At 37.5% G+C, this 21,896-nt stretch overlaps 1 protein-coding gene across 10 annotated transcripts in view; it reads right to left on the reverse strand.

Moving 5' to 3' along the window:
• The window catches only part of crtc3 (CREB regulated transcription coactivator 3), an 89,888-nt gene that overhangs the window by 55,368 nt on the left and 12,624 nt on the right, over nucleotides 1-21,896 (reverse strand). For 4 of the 10 annotated variants that reach the window (XM_073907317.1, XM_073907314.1, XM_073907316.1 and 1 more), the window contains 4 exons: nucleotides 17,241-17,351; nucleotides 16,820-17,020; nucleotides 16,500-16,628; nucleotides 6,566-6,627 (listed from right to left, as the gene is read on the reverse strand). In XM_073907317.1, the coding sequence (XP_073763418.1) occupies nucleotides 6,566-6,603 (38 nt within the window). In that variant the 5' untranslated portion in view covers nucleotides 6,604-6,627; nucleotides 16,500-16,628; nucleotides 16,820-17,020; nucleotides 17,241-17,351. Of the gene's footprint in view, nucleotides 1-6,565; nucleotides 6,658-7,531; nucleotides 7,687-8,431; nucleotides 8,985-16,499; nucleotides 16,629-16,819; nucleotides 17,021-17,240; nucleotides 17,352-21,896 lie in introns of those variants that run through there. The other 6 variants (XM_073907312.1, XM_021477955.3, XM_005166492.6 and 3 more) reach the window with 3 other exon arrangements.

Here is a 21,896-nt window from a genome sequence, read left to right on the forward strand (position 1 = left end):
ATAAACACAATATTACAATTGCTGTCCGGGAAATGCAGAAGTTTTAATTGGGCATTATCAAATTCCATTAAAACAATGGTCTCCTATCGGTCCTTTAATTGCATCCGGTAGCTTACAGTTCATCACGAGGTATGAAGGAAATGTTTCTGAATGAAAGTGAAGCTGATGAACTTAAGCTTAAGGTGTCGGAAAATTTCAAATGAAGCACCTAAAATGACATCAAACACCAGAGGAAACACTGGATAGTGTAATGTAATGAAGATAATCAATCTATAACATGCAAAACAGGGAGGCACGGAGGTGCAGTGGGTAGCACTGTCATAGCAAGAAGGTTGCTGGTTCGAGCCTCAGTTGGGTTAGTTGGCATTTCTGTGTGGAGTTTGCATGTTCTCCCCATGTGGCATGGGTTTTCTCCAGTTTCTCCGGTTTCACCCATAGTCCAAAGACATGCGGTACAGGTGAATTGGGTAAGCTAAATTGGCCCTAGTGTATGTGTGTGAATGAAAGTGTATAGGTGTTTCCCAGTGATGGGTTGCAGCTGGAAGGGTATCCGCTGCGTAAAACGGTTCATTCTGCTGTGGCGCCCCCTGATTAATAAAGGGACTAGGCCGAAAAGAAAATGAATGAATTATTGAATGAATAACATGTAAAACAGGCACATGAAAGGAACATTTAAAAAGCAACTCATATAAATACCTTAATTTATGTCTTATTCAGACTAAGGTACATAGTTTTTGATTACAGATGTCCATGTAAATGTTGACAATGATATATTTTGATTAAAATAACCTATAAAAAAATTCATTTAAAGGATTCTTTTCTAGCCCAAAGCAAACAGCTACACTTTTAGAGAACGATATAAGAAACAAAACGAAGGCACGATTGAGATTGTTGGGATTTAATGGGTTAAAATTTTACAGCTGTGACTCGAGAAGAAAAAAACGAAACCAGAATGGATGATTAAAAATCTCCAAACACTTTATATTAACATGAAGTCTCAGGCTCTCTTTCTCAACCATTTCAATGCCAACAATATCTTTTTATTGGCAACATTATTCCTGCATCAGTCCTCTCACATTTCCTTTTCTGGTGGTAGAGTTGAGTTCGCACTGTGAGCTGAACACGAAACACATCCGCCACCCGCACAGCAGAAATCTGCACTGCTTTGACCAAAATGTGCAGATGAGAGATGTGAAGGGTTAATGAGTAGCATTGACGCCCTTTTCAGCTCATTAACCCTTACCCAGTGTGTGCTGTGGTAGGTGATGTATCACAGATGTGTGATGTGTTAGAGCTGTAAACAGTTCCTCGAGGGCATACATAAGGATGATCCTCCCAGTGAAGCAGGACAATCATCTGCTGCTAACCAAAATGCCAGTCAACTGCACTTCTCAATCAATAAAGCACTATGACTGGGTGATATGTCAAAAAATATTTATCGATAATCACCTTTAAAAATATATTAATATCCGATAATATCGTCTATCCCCACATTTGTCGATAGACACACCGAACATGCCGCATGCACACATGGATTTATGTTCGTGTTGAATGTGAAAAAACAAGCAAGGACAATCTCTGAAGAGACCTATTTGAAGAAGAAGCAAAAAACACTTGTGAGCTAAAATGAACGAATGAATGAATAAATAAATAGATAAACAAATAAAGTTACCAAAAACCACCCAGGTGGGACAGACCAACTGACAGATACTGAGCTTATTCTTTTGGAGAATGCCTAACATATGCATTTGTCAAGCATACAGATAGAAGCATCAAGCGAGAGTGAGTTACTTGTTAAGTCAATGCACAGGCGCGATACGCGCGAATGGCGCAGCGCGAATGAAGCGTTTTGCATGTTTGATTTAAAAATCTGAACTTCAGCGGACATTCGCACCGCGTTAAACAATCAGGAGCTTGCACTTGTGGGGGCGTGATTATGACGTAGTGCCTGTTGTTGGTGTCCTGGGGGGGAAATCCTCCTGCACACACCGGCAACAGTTTATCAAACTGGGCTCAGCTCAGTCAGAAGCACTGCTGAATGCTTCCATCATCCAAGTTAAGTTTCTGGAGGAGTTTATGAGCTCACAGAGCTGGGTGCACCTCTGAAAGTATCTAGTGGACTTCTATGATAGACAAACGAATGACGAGAAAATGCACAATCCTGTCACACATTTTGTATGTATTGTATGTTTTCCTGGGTTCCAAAAACTCATTCATAAGACATGAAACCTTCTAAAGACATTTCCTGATATTAAACATCTATAAACAAGAGGAAAGAAAAGAAAAAATCATTGTTTTGTGCCGTTTTCATGGAAAGTCCCTCTGAACTTTCATAAACACCAACGCTAAAACCATTATCACCGATAAGTTGCCAACTGGCCTTGATTCCTTCCTTTAGAGCAGCTCTAACCATTTCCTTATGCACTCTCTTTACATGCGTTAAACCATCACAAATCTACTAGCTAACATCCTTTAAGCCATTTTCCAACTGTACAAACCAAATGCGAGTAAATCTGCAGATACTGTGTGACATGTCACGACGAACAGCAGACTTCACGAACACTACCCACCTCGATAAAAATGTCAAAAATCATTTGACTCCTCCTAAATCAAGCTTTTCCTCCAGTGTCCAGGCAGACTGAAAACATCTGTTCATCCCCTCATTTAATCATGTGAGGTGATACTACAGCAGTAGGATTCCAACAGATGAACAATGCACACACTCAAAAAAAGACACATCATTCGTCACATACAGTACACACACACACACACACACACGCACACATATATACATATACATATATACATATCTATCTATATATATATATCTATCTATATATATATATATATATATATATATATATATATATATATATATACACACACACACACACATACATACATACATACATACATATATTTTATATATATATATATATATATATATATATATATATATATATATATATATATATACACATATATTTTATATATATATATATATATATATATATATATATATATATATATATATATATACATATACATATACATATACATACACACACACACACACACGCACGCACATATACATATATACATATATATATATATATATATATATATATATATATATATATATATATATATATATATATATATATATATATATATATATATATATACACATACACAAACACATATCAAATGGGCAAAGCTCAATAAACTAAAAAACCAAACCAAAACATGAAATGTGGTGGTTGGCGAATGCTAATCTGGTCCTGGCTTAAACACGCTGAGCTCACGGTCTGTTTGGGGGGGAGAGCGGCTCTGAGGGGGAGCGGGCGAGAGATCTGGCAGGTTTAGTTAGTGCTGTTTACGCTGAGAAGCGACTCAAAGAATAGCTGAAGATTCACCCTTGAGGAAGAAAAAGGAAACGGTTAGAACCAGTGAGAAATGCTGTGGTTAGTATTGAGGCTTCACCAGGACCCCATTTGAACACACAGTGACAACACTCCTGAAGATGAGAGGAAAACCGGATATAATTAAAAGAATAAGGCAAATGCAGAAAACTTCATAAACATCTAGCTGTGCTTGATCCTCTGAATCCTATGTTTCATAATTTATAGGATGCCTCTGAGACGCATCCCTTGAAGTATAGTGAAATGCTCACTGTTTATGCATTTGTAATGATGCTCTAAAAGTTTGCCTAAGATCACAGATATTCAGCTAACTCCGCATGAGAGTTTTATCCTCTACTACCTCAATGCTTGCTTCTTTATACAACAGCTACTAAATTCACACTGTCATTTTGGCCTGTGCTTGAACTGTAATTATATCTGCAGAGTATGTAAAGCCCTGCTCACATGCTGCAATTTCAGAAACGATTTGGTCATCTGAGACATATTTGGGAAATCTTAAAAGATTCCTGTAATTCCAGGCTGAAATTTGAAGTCTTCGATGATTGGTTTGACAGTTTCCTCCAGTGAAGATTTTTTTATTTTATTTGACGGTTTCAGACTCTTTCCTGCTGTGTGACTTCAACTACAACTATAAACCAAGAAGAGCACCAAATCAGATGATGCAAACAGTGCAACAACTCGAACAACTTTGAAGATAGGCCCAAACAATTCTTTTTGGTTTTATTATTGAGGCATGTTGCAAGCGAAATTAACATCACATATTGTTTACGTTTGCTGAGGTATTATTTCTGAATACAGGTTATTGATTGTGTCATGGATGGATGATGTCAAACTCTGGAAGAGTTTTCTTGCTGGTCCATGTTTGCCTCGTCTTTCATTCGTTTGGTCATTATGACAACTGAAATCTTAAGGCTGGTTTATACTTCTGTGTCAAGTGATCAGCTTAAACCACAGCGCCTGCCTTGCACGTAGCTGTGCATTTATACTTCTGAGTGCTGTTTGTGTTGCTCGGCAATAACACTTCCGAAAAGCTAGCTGGCAGTAGGTTTTTATGTTCCTCTGTGTCAAGTTTCTTCACAGGTGTTTTGTTTTTTCTTAACGGTAGCTAAAACTAGCTAATTCAAAGGCAGGAACCGGAATCGTTTTAATCATAATAAAAATGCAGTGTCGGTCTCATTTTAAGTGGAAAGAAATCTCTTCAAATAAACAAAGTAATGTTTTGTCCAAGCTATTTAATTTAGGGATGGCACTTTACAATTTCACAAAGAAACATGCAGCAGTAGCCTAATAAAAGGACAGCTTTGCATTTGTATGAGGTCTTCAATTTCAATCCAATAAAAAATGAAAACCTGAATTGCATCATTACATCCCTATTAGATAAATCACTCTTCTGAGCAGTAATAGTCTACTAGCTCTTTAATAAAACAACCTGCAGAAAGAAAAAAAATGGCTGGATGCAGCCTACATTAACATAATTATTATTGTTATTGTTAATAATTTTTTTCCATTAACAGGCAATATGATGAAACATATTGGTCCATTAAGCACACATGCAAAATCAAAAAATATTTTTATTATTGAAGCTGCAAAGGGAATCTTCTAAACTATATCTGCACTTTACTGCTGTTTACACAGATCTAAAGGCAATGCCACATTTGGCTTCACTTTTATTTTCACTTCAATTATTTTGCACTTATCTTGAATTTCTTGTTCCTTTTGGTGGCATTTTGCCACATTCATTTCCAAAACTGAGGTTGTATGCAGGTTATAAATGCTCAACAGCCAAAAACATATTCAGGAGATAGACATCATTATTATTAATCATTTATTATATTTTTACATTATGAATAATTTATATTATATATTATTTAATATTCTAATAAATTAGCAGGGCTTTATTTATTTATATATTATTAATTTTTTTGAATGGCCAAACAGGTTAATTCTAAAATGATTAAAGAGATAGTTTAGCCAAAAAATGAAAAGTACCAATCATTTAATCTCCATTGTGCAGTTTTGAAGCTTTGTGGGTTTCTTTCTACTACTGAACACAAAATAAGATATTCTGAAGAGTGCTAGTTCCCCAAATGCATTGATTTCCATAATAGGAAAACAAATTACTATTGAAGTCAATAGGTCAACCAGCATTCTTCAAAATATTTTCTTTTATGTTCAACAAGTTAAGGGTGAGTAAATGATGACTATCCTTTTAACTCCATCCATTTGTATCACCTGGTGAACATATTGCAAATTATAGTGAATAAAAAAGTATTTTTCCTCAACAGCACTAACTGTAATTTAAATTTGCATTTCAATTTAACACCAATGAATCACACAAGACAAAGTCTAGTGTCATTTGTGAGCCGCTCTATGGCATATGGCTGTCACAGCAGTGCTTGGCCACAGTGGGAACAGAAGGCTGCGCTAAAGCTGATCAGGCCAACCAGTTTTCAGGTGTAAACAATGCCACAGGGCGTGGACTCTGAAACTTTTACAAGTCGCAAAGTCAACATGGAGGCTGAGGCAGCTTGCAGGTAAGAAGGCACACTGGCCGTCAGCCAAAACCGCCATTCAAAACACGACTGTGATGAGGGGAAGCTTCCTTAAGCCTTTTATTACTGGCTGCAATTCACTCCTCGGTAAACAAATGAGGAGAACCGTCCAATGGTTACGCCTCACCGGGGCTGAACCGAGAAATGTGTGCAGGGCAAATGTGCAAGCGTTTGTTCTCACAGAAAAACCTCCCTGAGAGTGGAGTATGACACAAAGATGTGCGCTTCATGTTATCTAACCTTTTGCTAGCGTTATCTGTCAGTGCTGCGGGTGAGGATTTTCCACATGCTAAAAAAACAAACAAATGTGCCGTTACTGTTTTCTTTTCAGGCATCTGTGGGAATAGCCTATGCAAATGCAAAACACACATTAACACTCCCTCTAATGTGACATGATCTCTGTTGCAACATCGCTTGATGTCACTACCACGGCTTCGTTTCAAGATAACATCATCTTTGCACTCTGCCCTAAAACTGACAGGAGATATGATCAAATCCTGCATGAAGTAGAATGTAATAGTGTATGTAATGAATGCAGACATGTGTGGATGGGTGTGTGGAGGTCGTAAGAGTTTTAAAGAGAGGACTCACCTTCTCCAGCTGTTGTCAGGCGGAGGAGAAAGGTACATCGTTCCATACGGAGAGCTCTCAGCGTAAGTTCAGTCAAGGAAATTTAAGGAAGCCTTTATAAAAACACACATGCTTGAATTGTTGTTTATATGATATTAATACATCTAAAAAACCTTTTAATTTCTCATAACATTTTTTTTACCATCTGTCCAGATTAGGTTTTTACTTGATTCAAATTTTCAGTGCATATTAATTTAATTTAATGTTTTTAAATAGTTTTCTTTTTGTCATCAGAAAACAAACAATTGCAATAAGTTTAAAAGTTCTGGCATTCGAAGGTTCACCAAGTCTACATTTGATTATGAAACATTTATAACTATCAATGCTGAAAAAAAAATTACATTAATTTTAAAACAGAATGTTAATAAATTTAAAGAAAAAAAAAAGAGGAAGAAAATCATACTGATGTAAAGCTTCAACAGTATTCCATACATGTAGGACTCAGGTCAATGTTGCAGTACAATAATGCACAGAAAGATTCTAGATCTAAAACATGCATTTACTAAATAGAAAAGAATGTTCTCAAGATCACAACTTTTACTTCTTGTGATCTTAATACGAAATAACAAAAAGTGTTCTGGAAAAAGCACAAGCTTAATGTAATTTGCACAATTATAGATGTACAAATTCATTTTTACTTCAATTAGAGACCCACACAAGCTAAAATCACTGTCTGTCTACAAGTGTTTTGCCATAAAGATTAGACAGGAATCGTTTATGCATCATGTCTCATTAAAAAAAACAAGCCCAGACAAGGATAGGTGCAAAAGAAAAAAAAGCTTTCAATAAAGATAGTACTATATTGACCTTAATCTGCAATGCGAAAGTGTGCTCCGCTTTACGATTGTTTTAGAACAGGGGTGTCCACACTTGGTCCTGGAGGGTCGGTGTCCAAGAGAGTTTAGCTCCAACCCTAATCAAACACACCTGAATCAGCTAATCAAGCGCTCACTAGGTATACTAGAAACTTCCATGCAGGTGTATTGAAGCAAGTTGCAGCTAAGATCAGCAAGACATCGGCCCACCTGGATCGACTTTGGACACCCTTGTTATAAAACTCCTGATTTAGGGTGCTTTCATATCTGTAGTTCACTTTATTTGGTCCGGACCAAGGGTAATACATGATATATTGTTGCATCTTCTGCCGTCTTTGGGTCGTTTTCACACCACACTGCTGGCTTTGGTCCGAACCAGTTGAAACGAACCAAAATGCAGTCATGTGACAAAATCCATATCTCTCATTGGCCAGATGTTGTTGAACATATTTCCAAAACTACTTATTGATTGGCCAGAATTCACGTGCGGGAAAACGCCAGTGAACTCCCGCAGGTAAACAAAACCAGCAGACACAAAATGTCGCTTTTACTCTGGAGGGACGACTGCGCTGGCTGATTGTATGCCTGCTTTAGACAAACTATACATTACGAAAAAGTGTTTAATGCATCGCTCGTCACTTCAGGAGGAGGCGTGAATTAATTTAGCTAAACTGTGACATAGTCATCTTGCGGAAATATTACCAACGATCCATCGGGTAATGTTTTTCCCTCTCTGTTGGTAAAGCGCTGTCAACAAATATTTTTCCTCCATATCCCATAATGCACAGCGCATCGGCCTACGGCAGCTGAATTGGTCCAAAACACGCAGTCCTTTGTGCGGTTGGACCTGTTTTAGTACGCATCATATTCTAACCACAAACAAACCGCTCCAGGGTTCGTTTCAAAGCGTACCGAGACCACCTCTTCAAGCAGGTCTCGGTAAGCTTATTTGGTCCGCATTGGTGAGCACTCGAGTACGATTGCTGCATTATCACCAGCCCAAACGAACCACACCAAAAGGGGAAACGAACTCTAGTGCGATTCAATTGAACTAAATAAGGCAGGTGTGAAAGCACCCTTAGTTGCCTATTGGAGAAATGCTTGAATATTAAAGGCAGAAAATGGTCAAAACAACCAAATTTATTATGTAGTTCACTAATGATAATATATTGCGTACTACAAAAAGGTAAACATATGACCCCGAATATGAATGCAAAGCAATAAATTATTCTTTTAGAATTTTGTACAATGTATAAACGCACCCAAAAGTGAATAGTTCCTCATCATTTACTAACACTCAAGTGGTTCTAAAACTTTTATGATTTTTTTTTCACTGTTGAACACAAAATAATATATTTTGAAGAATATTAAACAAAATCAGAGGAAAAAAAATGTCGATATGAACGGCAGCAAACACAATCCGCTCCTAATAACTACACAAATTCAACCCCTAAAATTCAAATTCTTAACTTGTATTCAGACTGAGTGGGGGCACCAAAATAAAGACTCATAAAATTCCTAATAATCAAACAAAGGGGAATGAACAAAACAAGAATGATGATGGATCATGATGGATGATGAATGATCAAGGCTTTTATTCTCATAAACCGCGTGGACGTGAATGCGTCTTGACTGTTCTGATTGGTTAAAGCAGACGTCTCACATCAGCACGCTCTTTCTGGCACTCTTCCTTTTGCGTTCACACAGCGCAGCATTCTGGCAAATAACTGGTAATGTTACAACTTTTCTTTCTGGAAAATAGCTAGAACGAATTTACCTGCATTTTCAAAAAGGGCCTGTTCACACATAGCGACCTTTTTTGAAAATTAACGGCAATTTTCCGTAAAGGTCTGTATGTGTGAAAGTGGCTAATGGCACAATCTATTTCAGTTGCCTCAAAATCACAATGCCCCAACGATGCACCTTAACACGGCTCTTTTTCAGACCACACACATGGGCACGCAAACACATTTGCTATTTAAACGTGGCGCAGCACATGAAAATGATACATGTGCTGGTCTGAAAATAGCAAAAAAAAAAAAAACACTTGCGTCGTGCCTACCACGGGGTGAATGATAGATCCCTTTCTGTTGACCATAGTCTAAGATTGATGAAGACTTTCGGCAGAATTTATTTTAAACTGGATTTTGTACATCTTGCTTTCATTTTCAATAAACTTCTCATTACAGGACCCTTTACAAATGACTTTCCCTTTCCAAATCCACTCAGCACTTAAAACAAAAGTCAGACGAATTAGGGAGAGAAAACAGCCCAGCTGAAGAACTCCTTGAATAAACATTGTTTCTTCAACCCAGTCCGATGTTGACAATGTTGCCTCGTCATGTCCGTCTGTGCCAAGACTCTCATGGGGGGAGGGGTGGGTTTACAAGACAGCAAGAAGGACAGAATCTTTCTCTGCTCAACATCTGCTTGGCTCTGGAAAACCCAGTCATCAGTTCTGCTGCAGTAATACGAGACTGAGCTCTTCATGCCAACCTTTAACCACCAGCCCACCCCTGTGACCTGCACCATGACTCAACACATCATGACCAAGCAATGAGAAGAAGAGCAGATAAAGCCACACTGCAAAAAACCATCTTAGGCCACTTCATATTTAAGACCATACGTTTCTATGACCTGCATCATATGTATGAAATTTCTGGAATGACATTGTGTGTAAATACTGTTGTTGATACTGGGCTTGGGAAGGGTGGGGGGGGTAGAGCGATGATGACATAAGCCAGACGGCTTGGATTACAAGGGATCCTTCCTAAAATCTAATTAGCCCATGGCTGCTGAAGCGGCGTGGAGAGACTGGGTGGCTGTGACAGCACCTTCGTCTCAGAAGCTCCAGGATGGCGTGGGTGAGCTAACCTTTCTCTCTGACATTTCACACTAGACCCACACCGCTCGTCCTCCAGTTGGACATCATTCCAGAAATACAAAGCAAGATCAAGGCATCTGGCATCATATATGCTGCTCGAAGGCAACTACATGGGTTAAGAGGAAGCATGTAAGCGTTAAGTTGGCTAGCAAGCTTATGAGAGAGTATAATCTTGGCAGACGTGGCCGAATCAATGCTAGCAAAACAAGCCAACACTGTGAGGGACATCTGGCACTTAAAGAAAAAAAAAAATCAGAGCGAAAGCAAATTTGGGCTTTGAATCCTCCCTCATATTCTCTCACTCAGCAGAATTAGAGTGGCATGAAATGCTTTAGACATTAAGAGAAAAGCCTAGTGGGAGTATGTTTATTTAGAGTCTCTGTTTATTTAGATTAGATGTAGAGGATAGACTGGAGTCGATTTTCATTCAGCTTTAATTTTCTAATTTCATTTGTAGATTTAGTACATTTAGAATAGCCGACATTTATAATGACAGTCAAATTAAAAATGTTTGACTGGTAACTGAAAATGTTCCATCCAATAATCATATTTTATAACCGCTCTATAAAAGCATTTAAACAGATTGAGTATTAGTTAATTATAACAACAGATCTAGTTTTGGGCCTCACGCCAATATCGGTCTTGCCCACTCAATAGAAATTTAGCATCTGTACATTTTACTGGTTAATTTTGAGTTTGTGCTTCACTTTTGCCAGCCAAGTTAAAAATACGAATTGGTGTCATTCTAACAGAAAGTGATGTGGAGAAAGACAGCAATTTCTGATTCTATAAGAAACAGCTTTACTTTAAATACTCATGAGAGGAAACAATTCAATGACAGAAGCATCAAACATCAGAGATTTCAAGTGAGTGTTTTGGTTTAAATGCTAGTCATCTACCAGGAATATCCTTAATTCACTTTGTGAATGTAATCAGTCTTTACAGCTGCCTAACTGATAAGATGATTTCTATAAATCCCAGAATATATGCTTTAAGGGAGTACGATGCAACAACACATGCATATATTGACATATTCAAATGCAAATGACTACTCATTTATAAGTTGCGATGAGAATACAAAAGTATGTAAGCATATAATCATATGCTGCATTCGATGCTAATTTGAAGTGCTCGTTTGTGAGATGTTTTAATGCATTTGAAATTAATTTCAGGAGTTTCAAGACCCTGGCTGTTTCTTAATGTGTGTTCTTCAGTGTTGTTCTCATGTAACATCAACTGCCAAAGTTCAGTTCCAAAACTCAAGACTGCAATAACAGAGGATGTGTGAAACTTCCCGGATGTGTTGTTGATGGAGGACGTATGGATGCAGACTTGAGCACCAAACTCGCTCTAGGCCTCTCAGAAGTCATTGCGACTGGAGGTGGGAAGCGCAACATTTTACATAGATTTATTAAAGTTCAGAGATATATTTTTATCTCAGGAGTTTCCCTAAATGAAATGGTGAATGTAAACCACCATGAAAATCTTAATAAAGGCATGAACACATTAAGGGTGTTTATTTGCTGAAATTCATATTAAAGTCTGTTTTTTTTATTTTTTTTTATTGCGCAACGTATATTTGTAAAGTCTTTATGCATAGTATATACTGTGAAAAGGGAAAAAAACAATTAATCATTGTTTGAATGCTGTAATGTTTAAATAATCAGGACCATCAGGAAGAACACAGCATCTCATTTCTCACATGACGTGTTCTCTGTTCTCGCGGTTTCCCGAGTTAGTTTTTTCAAGGTGACTTGGCAAGTCCGGTCTTCACAAGAACGCACGTCTGTTCTCTGCGTTCTTGGAATTGAGAAACAGCCCCTTTAAAGCAGGGGTCAACAACCCTGTTCCTGGAGACCTACGCTGCTTCCAAAATCGCATACTTCCACACTCATACAGTACGCTAAAATCAGTATGCGAGCCGAGTAGTATGTATGAATTCATAGAATTTAAAAAACAGTATGCGAAAAATACCCGGATGACTTACTAATTCCGGCGAGATTCTGAAGTGCGCATTCTATGCACGTTGTGCTATCCTATGATGCCCCGCGAGAGAATTCATGAATGGGAGTGAAGCGACGCAACTGACGCAGATAGGTCACGTGACCATGACAAAATGGCGGATATAGCAAATTTCATTCTTACTTTATACATACATACTTTACAGAGCGTACTTTTCTAACAGCCGAGTAGTACGTTTAAATTCAAATGCAGCTCTGCTTTAGCTCTGCATAGTTTAGCTCCAATTCTGATCAAACACACCTGAACCAATTAATTAGGACCTGAAGCAGCACTTGATAATTACAGCCAGGTGTGTTTGGTCAGGGTTGCAAATGAAATCTGTAGGAAGTTAGATCTCCAGCAACAGGGTTGGCCACCCCTGCTTTAAAGGGATAGTTCCCTTTAAAGCAAAAAAAAAAAAAAAAAAAATACTTCTTAAGATTTTTTTTTTTCTCACCATGGCTAGTTTTACACCTACTCTAGATGTCAACGGTTACAGGTAACATTCTTTACAATATTATTTGTGTTCAACAGAAAAAAAGTGAGTGAACTATCCTTTTAAAAGCAATTCAAGGCCGACTGTATTTATAAAAGACGGAAGAAAAGAGACCAACCATCAACCAATTATAAAATTACCCCAGTATTTTCCTGATTTACCTGAAAGCAAAGACCCTGCTTTAACTACAGTGTTAATGGAACTAATGAAATAAGTTCCTGCCCAATCAAAGTTATGTTTGTTACTATAGTACAGAAAGTAAACTGAGTAACTAAATGTAACAAGTTTTGTCTTTCCAACATACAAGAAATACAAATAAAACTGATCGGGAGTATCCTTTAAGTTATGTATTACTTGAGGTATTGTATTTTCCGGTGATCAGTTTCGACTGGAAGTGCATCCACTGCGTAAAAACATATGCTGGATAAGTTGGTGGTTCATTCCTCTGTGGTGATTAATAAAGGGAATATTGTATTGTATTAATGTATTTCGAGCAGATTACTTAAATTGTAATGTTGTTCTTAAATTTTTCTTGTTTCTTTTTAAGATTCTAATTAATCTTTACTTATAGCCTTGTTTGGTATACATACAGAACTACAGTTATAATTTACAATGTAGATAGAATAATCAAGAAAAAAAGAAAACTTTTTTCATCTATTCAATAAAAAAATATATTAGCTTAGAAAGAGCATGACATTCTACAGAAAACAGTATGAGAAATAATATACTTTGTGATATTAATTGAACTGCAAGTAACATGGAAATACGATTCATTTGTTGAAATACATGGAAATTAATCATTCTTACATTTTGACTCAAGTGCATATCTCTGAATCAAGTTTGACACAGACCTTTTTCTTTAAGGTCACCACATACACTAAAGCCTAATTTATACTTCTGCATCGAGTGATCGCTGTATCCCAAGGCGCATACCTTGTATGTAGCGACATAGTTGTGAGCAGCTATACTTCTGAATGCTAGTAGGCAGTTCTATGTTCCAGCGTGTTGAGTTTCTTTACCAGTATTTTGACTACAGTGGAAATCACGCAATGCTACTGGAAAAATAGCTTAACTCACACTCATTCAGTGTAAAAAAAGACTTCAAAGCTGTCATTATTTTATGACTAAAGTTGTTAAACCAACAAAACAAATGTATCCATCTGTGAGACTCAAGACTTGTTAAAAACTCCGCCAATTGGCCTTTCTCTGCTCCCATGGCTCTCAGACCCCTTCACACTGGTCACTGCTATCAGGCCAGCTAATCACAGATGCAACAACAAAGAGGATGCAACTGTGTGAAGGCTAAAAGCTGATTTATACTTCTGCGTCAAGCGCATGCTTCGGCGCAGCCTTCTCGTGGTCGCAGAGCCCTCGTCATGGTTAACGCACACCCACCTCTCAAAAAATGTAACTACACGCCGCAACGAAGCTTAGTGCAAGCTCTGTGACTGGTCGGTTTGGTAGCTGTGAGCCATGTGGGCAGGACCGAGAGCCACACATAAACAAGTGCTGAGTGCCATGAAGTTGCTCTAGATTGAGACTTTTGTTTTGCGTTTACCTTATGATTAATGTTCCGCCGGTTCCCACCTCTGAATGAGAGTTTTAGCTACTTGTACATTAAGGTAGCATTCAGAAAAAACAAAACATCCGCAAAGAAACTTGACACTGAGCAACATAAAATCCCACTGCCAGCTAGCGTTTCGGAAGTGCTATTGCAAAGCAACACAAACAGCATGCAGAAGTATAAATGCACGGCTATGTGCAAGGCAGGCACCAAGGGTCACACCGATCACTCTACGCAGAAGTATAAACGAGCCCTAAGCCAGACCTACAGTGTAGACTCAACACAGACGTATTAATTGGCCATGAGGTTCAATGAGACAGAGTTGCAAGATCATTGAAGAAAACAGCAGGGAATATAAAAATAATCCCGAAATATATCTGCCTCACAAAAATAAACTTGAATTACGGCCAAAAATAATACAGATCAGAACCCACTACTGCTCGGTAGGGCGGGGGGTGGGGAATGAAAAATCTGCTCAAAGATGCTTTTAATAAGAGAGCATGCCAACACTACCAAAAAAAGAGAGTGCACTGTTTAAAAGCAGAAGATTAAACAGTACAGCCCAAAGAGAATGATGATGCCAAAACCAAAGTCCTGGGTTGCATGAACTTGCTAACAATTTGCTTTAAAAGAAAAAGCAAATGCAAAAATGTACATGTAAAATCATCAATTCGAGTTTGCAGGATGAGTTATGCACCAAAGTTGATCAAATCCTTATGAGAGACAGCAAAAATGATGCATCACTGACAGGTTGGAAATCTGGAAGGTGCAATAGATTAATGAGTGTTAGCAAGCCTTGTCGTTCACAGGCCTGAGAGACAGGAATATCAACCTGAAAGCAACAACAAAAAACTGAAGCTTTAAGCCTAGAGCAAAGGGTTTTTAAAGAAGATAATAGCCCAGCTAACAAAGTACTCATTAAAATAATCATCTTTGATTTGCGTTATTGCTGACATTTGTTTCTGGTTGTCTTTGAAACGATCAACACCGAAACAATAAAAACAGACTAGGTGGTAAAGAAAGAAGGAAATCATTGGGGACTCTGGAGAAACCCGTGAGAATACGCCTGAATATCTTGAGCTCTTGGGGAGGGAGTGGCTCAGTTCACAGAGCAGAGTCGCCAGGATTCTGACAAACAGGTCTTGCTGTTTTCAGCATGACTGCGGTCACCATCACAAATGCCTTTTTTCCCGCTCAAAGAACAAGGGCAGTCGTGGCGCACCGTGTGGAATTACTTTGAACACATCATTCAAAGCCCTTACGTAACTGAACTGTGCCACGCTTTTTTTTTCTTCTGTCTCCGTAACATGTCTTTGTTGTCTGTCTGTATGGCACAGCATTAGAGCAAGTGGACAATTCCCAAACTATCCCTATACTAATGATTATAGAGTAGCTTCTTGCTATGGTTCGATGTTCAATTCAATTCCCAAAACCTCTGTGCGGCTTCAAAAGATCCAAGATAAAAATCTAAACTACAGCAGTGAAAGACCATTCAGGCCCTACACATCTTCAAAACAACATGGCAACTCAGAAAGCATTAGGGCCTTTTTTATTTAATCTTTAGCACTAAGCTAAATCTGCAGACTGAAATTATCTTTGAGCCCACAGACGATTAAGCTTACAGACAACCACTGAAAAATTAATAAAAGAAATCCATCAACTGCACAACCGAGGAGGATAAAAGACCGGCTGGGCCGGCGTAGCCAGTGACTTCATCAACTTGTGTGCTGAAAGAATGCAAAACTAGCGGCAGAATGTGCAAGTTGAATGGCAGCAAGGTTTGCTAATCACCTACTAATGAGGTATCTCTGAATGGTTCTCAGAGGAAGAAAAAACCCAAAGAGGAGCGGGGAGAAAACAGCAGGTTGTAGCAGTTACCCACTCATTCACACCCACAGTGCAACAGCGGGAATATCAATACATAAAGGATCATCATGTAGCCTGAAGCCTCAAAAAAGCTGCCCACATGAGCAAAGGTCAACAAGTATGACACACAAACACAGACAATAATCTGAGCTCATAATAATGATGATGATGATGATGATGCATCTTCTAACGAAAGCAAAGACCCTCACAGGCAATAAGGCATTTTTTTCCTCAACAAAGGTCTCCACAAGATTGAACTTAAAGGATATCTGCCGTCCGTGCTTGTCAATGGGCCTGCGGTGCGGTGAGTTGATCCGATTGCGGTCTCGATGGACCCTCTCCACCAGACCATGGTGTCTGGTTCCTCGAACAGAGTCCAGGCCTGAGGGAAACGTCCCCTGTGGAGAAACCATTATCAAAATGCGTTTAATAGTAACAGCATGAAAACTGTCAATGAAAAGTTCATTATCAGTTCATATTTTAGGACTTTAATGTAAAGCATGCAAAACACACACGCACACATAACTGAAGTACTCAAAGTGCCACCATTATCCCCAGGTGAATTCAGTACACTCTGCAGTGCTTTTACCTCTCTAGGTTTGGTTTCTCATGGCGCACAAAAAGTAGGGATCACTGCTCGATGTCTCAAAGAAGCTTTATTCGCAGCAACAAGAGCACTTTCACCTGAAGGTATACAACACTGTTCTCCATAGGGGAAAGACACAGATACAGTTCTCCAGCTCTTGGAGCGCACCGCTGTATCAAGTGTACTTGTGGGGATTGCCGTGTACTGAAGGAGTAGGCAAAGTGAGGGCACACTAAGAGGTAGGTACAAACACACTCTTTGTTTTTTTTTAAGGAGAAGGTTTGCAATTACCATCTCTTGACATTGTTTATCTGACGGTAGAAAAGCAGAGTATATGGCTGCTGCTTATCTACTCCTAAATGAACATGACTAGCTGGACAGATTTAGAAGACTTGGATAGGTAGATGGAGGGCAAGTCGGGTACCTGGAAATCAGTGCTGGCATTGCCTATCTGGTTGACGTTGGGAAGCGAGCCACCGTAGTACTGTGCCCGATTCTGCGACAGACGGAGCTGCTGGATCTTCTGGAACTGCACCTTTAACCAAGACGAAGACAGACAGTGAATGCATTTGAAGAAGTACAAAGAGACTCTGATGAGGCATTTATGAATGTTTTTATGAAATTTGTATTGAAGTCAAGTGGAAATTCTTAGAAATGCGTTTGGTTTTAAGTTGCACTTCTGAGCACAAGCGGGAGGACAGTGGGCATTTTGTTGTTTGGCAAAAGATAAACAATGAAAATTATCAATTCCGATCAGGCACAAGCAAATCAGGAGGCGTTCCTTCCTCCTTCTAACCAAAGGACAAAATTTGAATCTCAAAGACTGACCTCATTTAGTGATATCAATGGGTTACTACACATAAGCTCACAGCATTTTTTTAACCTAACACAGTTATATTTTTACACCAGGGCATAATTAAATATAAACTTCATTGGAATAAGGTTGCATTTTACAGAGATTCTAACCCAAGATCATCCAAGGTGAAACAGACCATTTTTTTCCATCAAATAATTTTTTAGTCCTTGATGATTCATAAATGAATGAATGGCTATTTTACAACTACTAGTTTAAAGAGAGTAAATTAAAAACATATAAAGGCAAAACAAAATTAAAGCCCAAGGCTCTTGGTAATACTTTAGGCCTTAAAAAAAAAAAGATTGGTCTGTGCAAGAAACTGAAGATTATTTGTTTATAGCTTATATTGTATTCACCGGTTTGATTGCTTCTATTGTCTCATTTGTAAATCACTTTAGATAAAAGTGTTTGCTAAATGAACGAATGCAAATGTAGCAAACATTTACAACATAATTAGCTTTTATCCACAGTCTCAGCAAACAGTCCTAAACATTCATAACAGGCGCTAGTTTCCTGTTCCATAATGAGCAGAGTTGGGCGTAACATGTTCCACAATAACGCATTACTGTATTCTAAGAATATTTTTGGGGAACGTACTGTAGTAATGTAACAAATTACATTTTAAATTTGTGTTATTTGATTACATTTACTAAAGTCAATGTAATTGCGTTACTTGCGTTACAAATACAGCTTTTAGAAGAAAAAAAAAAAAATTATTTTAAATCACATTTTTCGCAGCACCGTCGGTTAATAAGCATGCACTTTTAAATTGCTGGAGAACACAAGCTGAAATGATTGCTGACAAGAGTGGTTGCTTCAAGTGGAAATACAGACATTACGATCTTCATCGAGCGTAAAAACCAAAATATTGCTGTGAAATTCAGTCAATGTCCAGTCCCTAAAGACCTTTCAACTGTTTTTAACATGACCAGCAACTTGATCAAGCACTTGAACAGAAATCATTGCATGACAATACTCATCACCAAGGAGGACACCGGTGCCTAAAAACACAGCCTAAACAGGCTAAATTTTATTTTTGTGCAGAATCGGGAGTGAAGGTATCTTCTCAATTTGAAGAGAAGCATAGCTAATTATGGGGCCGTTCATATACTGCATCTTTTGCATGCGCAAGTTTGTTATTTCAAATGGAGGTGCACGGCTTGCGCACACATATTCAGAGTGCTTATTGCGCGTGTTCGCATTTTTCAGGCGCACCTCGAATAACGTGACAAGAACTAACTGACCAGCTTCAGGTTTTGTAAGGAATATACAGATTTCAGTAGAATAATTACCTCAGACAAACACAGAACACCCAAACACTGCATGTCAATGTTATTGGTATCCAGTTTTCTTCTATAAGCTTTTCTTTTGTGGAAAAAAAAATGTCAATAAAAAAATAAAAAAAAGATTTGGAACAAGTGAACTCTTTAAGTCTTTTGAATATGTCAAGCTGCTGTGATCAACCTTTTATAATATTTCACAGTTAATATTAAATTACTAAAAGAGCTGCAGTTTATTTTGTATTTTTATAGGTATAATTTATGTTTTAAAAGTAACTTCAAAGTAAAGTAATTAGTAATCTGATTACTTTTTACATTAAGTAATTAGTAATGTAATCAGATTACAATTTTCCAGTAGTCAGTAATTTGTAATCAATTACTTTTTTTAAAGTAACTCACCCAACACTGATAATGACTTATGTACAGGCACAAATGCACATGTGAGCCGATGATGTTTGTTTACAAAGCACAGGAAGAACACGTGTGTTGCATTGGTTATTTAATTAGAATGACTGGCTTTTCAATTATTCCCAAGGTTTGACATACTTCCTTCAGTGACAGGAAACTCATGCTCCACGCTAACATGAACATGCTCATTTGCCAAGGCTGTGGATTAAAGATAAGAACTGTTTTGTTTTGCACAGACTAATTTTGCTGAGTAAGACCTCAAAGTATGATCAGGAGCCACAGGTATTAATTTGGTTTTGCCTCTTTATACTGAATTACCTCAACAGTAGTAGATGACTTGCATTTTATGATTCATCCAGGACTAGTTTTAACTAATAATCTTCTGTATTGTTTGACTAGAGTAAAAAAAGTAAATTAAACAGCAATTTCTGATTGTATTAACTACGCATTTAAAATAGTACTTTTACTTTGGTTATCTGCACAGTCTTATTTAGGTCTTATTTTAGTCTTATGAGGTCTAAAATGGAAACATATATTTTGTCAATATTGGACAAATCAACTAACTCTAGATTACCGTTTTTCAAAAAGAAGAACCACAAAACAACACAAAATATTCCCTCTCACTCTCTAAGAAAGATGTGGCTTTACTGGTGATACTGTTCCAGGCAGACAGCTCAGAAACACAGGCTCGTTAAAAAACAAGCACAGATCCTCGTTCTCAGCATACACTGAGGGGTCATGGTGATTCACATCCAGCCTTTCAATGTACGCCGTTATAAAAACAATGACACCCCAGCTGTGGAGCAGGACCAAGCTGCTTAGTGAAGCAGAGGATTTCCCTGGGGCAGCTCGCTTAAGCTTACGCTTTTCCTTTCCTCTGTCAACATCACACATTGAAGAGGACAGTCATTACATTTGAACAATAATATTTAGGCAAAAACATTTCAATTGCATGTAAAAGGTTCCATTCATAAAACATACATCATAAGTGTTTATATATATATATATATATATATATATATATATATATATATATATATATATATATATATATATATATATATATATATATATATATATAGTCAATTAATGAACTATGGCATTAATCGAAAGCAGAAATCTGAAGGTTACAGTCATGTATAACTGACAATTAGGCATTAGGGCTGCACAATATGACATTGCAATATTTTGTTTTTCTGCAATATGCATTACAATATGAATGCAATTGTATCAGATAGCTTTAATAGCTCTATTTGAAAATAATTCATTAATTTAGACTGATTAGGGATTGTTCTGGTTGTGAATCATGCATAAGATATAACAAACAATTTAAAAGCATAGATTAATACAACAGCAAAGATAAAAAGTGAAACATACAGTGCTTTGTGGTTTTCTGGGGAGAATATTTGTATCTATTTAAACTACTTAAAATGTATGGAAACTTTACATGAAGTTCAAAAACATGAATCTTAAAATAATACTTTGGAGTACTGCAATGACTGTGACAGATCCAAGTAAAGAATCTGGGGATGATCTTTGATGACCAGTGACCTATCAAGCATTGTACTGCAAACACAACACAAGTTTGCACTATACAGCATTAGCAAGATCAGACCATTTCTCATTAAGTCGGCGGCACAGCTTCCAGTCCAAGCATTAGTAATTTCTATACTGGACTGTTGTAATCCTCTCCTAGCTAGTCTTCCGTCATCTGCTGTAAAATCTCAAAACTTAAAACTCTGATACTTGCATACAAAACAGCCAGAGGTTTTGCACCCACTTACTTTCATTTATTTCTACAGATCAAGCTCCCCTCCAGAAGCCTTTGGCTAGAATGTAAGCACCGCCTCGTGATACCATAGCAAATAGACTCTACATCACTTTCCAGAACCTTTTTATTCACTGTTCCTCACTGGTGGAAATACCATACAGATTTCTGAACAACAATCTTCAACAATCTTCTGAGCAAGCATCTTTTCCATAAACACTTAACATCAAAGTAAAAATAAACTAAATTCTTCCTTACTATAGCTTGTGTTTCAAAATAGCCATGTATTAGCAGCCCTTGACGTGAGAACTGTCTTTTTACTATGAATCGCTTGATCCCTTCGTCATAAGCTGGGTTTTCATCACCTTGTGTATTATGTGCATTATAATATTAATGTGCATTATGATGTATCGCATAAGAAAATGACAAATTAAAATACAAATCACTTAATTCACAAAAAATATTTACGCTAACATGAAGTGGTTTTGGGCTAGGTTGGAAAAGGGAGTTAATGCAAATAATGCGAGATGGAAACAAATTTACTAAATAAATTCTGGTGCAGCAATTACACCCACATTTGCAACCATCATGATCGCATTGCGGTTCTACAGATTTTACAGAAAGTTTCATGTTTTTTTATTTATTTATGCATTCATCCAAAAACTTATAATACTGAAGAGTTTTTTTAAAAGTGCTTTTTAATTACCTTTTTAAAAGTTTGATATTGAAAGATACACTGTCTTGGTGGGCGTTTTAAATTACGTACCA

This window comes from Danio rerio, chromosome 7 (genome assembly GCF_049306965.1).
Source record: "Danio rerio strain Tuebingen ecotype United States chromosome 7, GRCz12tu, whole genome shotgun sequence".
NCBI classification, from domain to species: Eukaryota; Metazoa; Chordata; class Actinopteri; order Cypriniformes; family Danionidae; genus Danio; species Danio rerio.